The sequence below is a fragment of the Vigna unguiculata genome, chromosome 6, assembly GCF_037176805.1.
Source record: "Vigna unguiculata cultivar grain cowpea cultivar isolate G323 ecotype 2 chromosome 6, ASM3717680v1, whole genome shotgun sequence".
Classification (NCBI taxonomy): domain Eukaryota; kingdom Viridiplantae; phylum Streptophyta; class Magnoliopsida; order Fabales; family Fabaceae; genus Vigna; species Vigna unguiculata.
This window is the reverse complement of record NC_140797.1, coordinates 6508899-6512329: the sequence shown is the minus strand read 5'-3', so window position 1 is coordinate 6512329 and position 3431 is coordinate 6508899. Positions and strand designations below refer to the sequence as shown.

General features: G+C 40.3%; 1 protein-coding gene across 1 annotated transcript; it reads left to right on the top strand.

Moving 5' to 3' along the window:
* Window positions 1-2349: 2349 nt before the first annotated feature.
* Window positions 2350-3006, top strand: LOC146885445 (uncharacterized). Its single transcript, XM_085674933.1, has one exon. It carries the CDS (start codon window positions 2350-2352, stop codon window positions 3004-3006), a length of 657 nt encoding a protein of 218 aa, XP_085531059.1.
* The last annotated feature ends 425 nt before the right edge of the window (window positions 3007-3431 follow it).

Genomic DNA, 3431 nt, shown 5'->3' with positions numbered 1-3431 from the left:
CTATTTCGCTTTTCTTGTGTTTTCTTTCATTTGGGAAGTAATGTTGGTTCCACTGCTTATGGATATGAATTAAGTGTTTGATTCTGATTTGGTTGCTAGCGTAGGTAGCATCTTAGGGGGTGGTTGAGGAGTAAATTTCTAAAGGTTGTGCTCATTTTTTTTTCTTCCCCTAACCTTCACCGAAATTGGAGAGTTTGAGCCTTACTTTTCTTGTGCATGAGTGTTGAGTACTAACATTTGCCTTGGCATAGTTTTTGTGTATTGTTTTGTTGTATTTTTTTTGCAGCTATATTGTGGTCATTTGGAGCCAATTCAAAGTCATTTTCAGGGTGTTTGCTGCCTCCCAAAGTCCCCAATTGGTGCTTACCTTTGGCCATCAACTAAGGCCTCCAAATTCTTTCCTCAACTTTTGCAAAAAAAAAAAAAATTCCAGCAACCACACCATAAGCATGGTGCTCTCAGGTGCTCTCTTGGGAGCAACAATTGGAGTGCTTTGGCTGCACATTATTACATGCAAATTGTTACCACTTTGTAGCTTATTCCTTGCTTTGTAATTTGGACTACTTAGGTGTCTTGGGGAACCACAAGGTGTTCAGTCCCATCTCCTAAGTAGAACCTTTCATCCTTCATTAGTGATTCATTTTTAGTTGTAAGTGTGTTGAAAGTTCTAAGTGCTTTCTCACCTTACATTAGGCCGCATAATTTATATTCAAGTTTTCCCGTTGTTAGTGACTTAAAATTTTGCGACCAAAGTCTCTTCATATTTTGGCCAATTAGCGGTCCGTCTTTAGTGTTTTATAGCTTCCTTTTTTCTTGTGCTTTGTGTGACCTAGTGTTTAGTGATTTTTCATAATTTAGCGCTAAGCCTTTGTGTGAATTTTTTCTCTCCAACTTTTCACAAGTGCTCCTTGGCTAGGATTGGCCTTGGTACTTAAGTGTTTCAAAAACTTTCATTCACACCTTGTCTAAAGTCTTGAAATTGTGAACAATCATGAGCATTAGAAGAGCAACCTGTGTTAGGGCGCAAGCCCAACATGATTCTCCACCACACACACACCATAATACAAATGCGGATGAAGAAGAACGTCCTTCTTCTCCCAACCTTCAAAATCTCCACAAAGATGTCAGTGATATCAAGACTCAAATGGCTGCCATGCAAGCCAATTTACACTTCCTAACTAAGCAATTGAGGAATCCGCCACACACTTACCGTAATCCACCCTAGGTTTTCTTGCCCTCCGTCAAGATATCATGGTCATGACCTTAGTGGCAAGGAGGAGGAATACCACCGCCCCTTTCAAAGGCTAGCTCCTCATGATAGGAGACAAAGGCGTGTACCTCCTCACCCAAGAGAGGTCAAGATAGAGTTGCCTCCTTTCTATGGTAAAGACAATGTCGAGGCCTATATAGATTGGGTGGCAAAGGTTGAACAATTGTTTGACAGCCACATGGTTGAGGAAGAGAGACGTGTCTCTCTTGCTGTCCTCAGCTTCCAAGGCCATGCTTTAAATTGGTGGACAGCCCTTGTCCTCCAAAAGAGAAAGAAAGGCCTTCCCGAGATTGAATATTGGTTTGATCTCAAAGAAGTCCTCCATGTCCGCCATGTTCCTTCTTATTACAAAAGAGAGCTTATGGATAAACTCCAAAGGCTCCAACAAAGAAATATGACTGTGGAGGAATATAGGCAAAGAATGGAGCTCTACATCTTAAGGGCTGGGATTGATGAAGTGGAAGACCTAACCATTGCTAGGTTCTTGAGTGGCTTCAATTACAACATCAGGGACAAGGTTGAGTTATTGCCTTACCGAGATTTAAATGAACTTGTGCAAATGTCTATCAAGGTCGAGCAACAACTGTTGAGGAAACCTTTTCACAAGGACTTTTCTCCCTCTTTTTCCAAATCTGATTTTCAAAAGAAAGATTCTTTTCATGAAAAAGAGACCACTCCAAGACACCAAGCAAAAGGTCATGATAGAGGTGCGACCTGCAAGAGAGGTAGTGAGATCAAATGTTTCAAATGTTTAGGTAGAGGTCACATAACTTCTCAATGCCCTACCAAGCACACTATCGTGTTAAAGGGCCAAAACCTCTACTCCAGTCAGGATGAGTCTCCTGAGGAATCTCATTCCTCTAGTGACTCCCATAGTGACACATCTTCCAAAGAAAAAAAATCATGCATATGCCAAAGAAGGTTCTTTTTTTATGATTTGGAGGCTTCTCAATAACCATCAAAACCTTCCTCTCAATGATAAAAGGGAAAATATTTTCCACACTCGTTGTGAAGTTTCCAAAAAGCTTTGTTCTCTGATCATTGATAGTGGGTCTTGTTGTAATTGTTGTATTACAACTATGGTTAAGAAGTTGAACTTGAACTTGATGCCCCATCCTAAACCTTACAAACTTCATTGGCTTAATGAAGATGGGGATCTCGAAGTCAAGCATCAAGTGATGGTAAAGTTCTCCAGTGGCAAATACAAGGACAAGGTTTTCTATGATGTGATTCCAATGGAAGATTGCCACATTCTCTTAGGTAGGTCGTGGCAATTTGACCGCAAAACCATCCACCATGGCTATACCAATGAGATCACTCTCCAACATCATTCCAAAAATTATGTTCTGCATCCCCTCACTCTTAGTAAAGTCGCCCATGACCAAGCTCAAATGCGAGCTAGGAGAGAGGAAGAAAATTCCATCAAGTTATCCAAGCACTCAAAACAAAAGGTAGAGGAAGCCTCTTCTTCTAAGGATGTACATCATGAAGTGCTTCTCACTCAAAAAGCTCTTCTTCAAACCCTTCATGATGAACACCCTTCCTACCTTTTACTTTGTCAAGCCGTCCTCACATGTCTGCAACATCCATCAATTAAGGAACTACCTCCTTCTGTTCGTGCTCTTCTTCAAGAATTTGAACATATTTTTCCAGAGGATGGTCCCCAAGGACTTCCGCCTTTTAGAGGAATTGAGCACAAAATTGATTTTGTCCCAGGTGCAAGTCTACCAAATTGACCAGCTTATAGGACAAACCCAATTGAGACTAAGGAGATAGAAAATCAAGTGACTAAGTTGTTAAACAAAGGATGGGTTCAAAAAAGTTTAAGTCCTTGTACTGTTCCTGTGTTGTTGGTGCCTAAGAAAGATGGGAAATGGCACATGTGTTGCGATTGTAGGGCCATCAATAACATCACAATAAAATATATACATCCAATTCCTAGACTTGATAATATGCTTGATGAATTGAATGAAGCAAAACTGTTTTCAAAAATAGACCTCAATAGTGGTTATCACCAAATTCATATTGCCAAAGGTGATGAGTGGAAAACCGCTTTCAAAACAAAATTTGGTAAATATGAGTGGTTAGTCATGCCTTTTGGCCTAACCAATGCTCCTAGTACTTTCATGCGCTTATTGAATCATATTCTAAGGGATTGTTT

What these genes read in the sequence shown, in the direction of transcription:
- LOC146885445 (XM_085674933.1), top strand. Translation starts at nt 2,350, where the DNA reads ATGGTTAAGAAGTTGAACTTGAACTTGATGCCCCATCCTAAACCTTAC.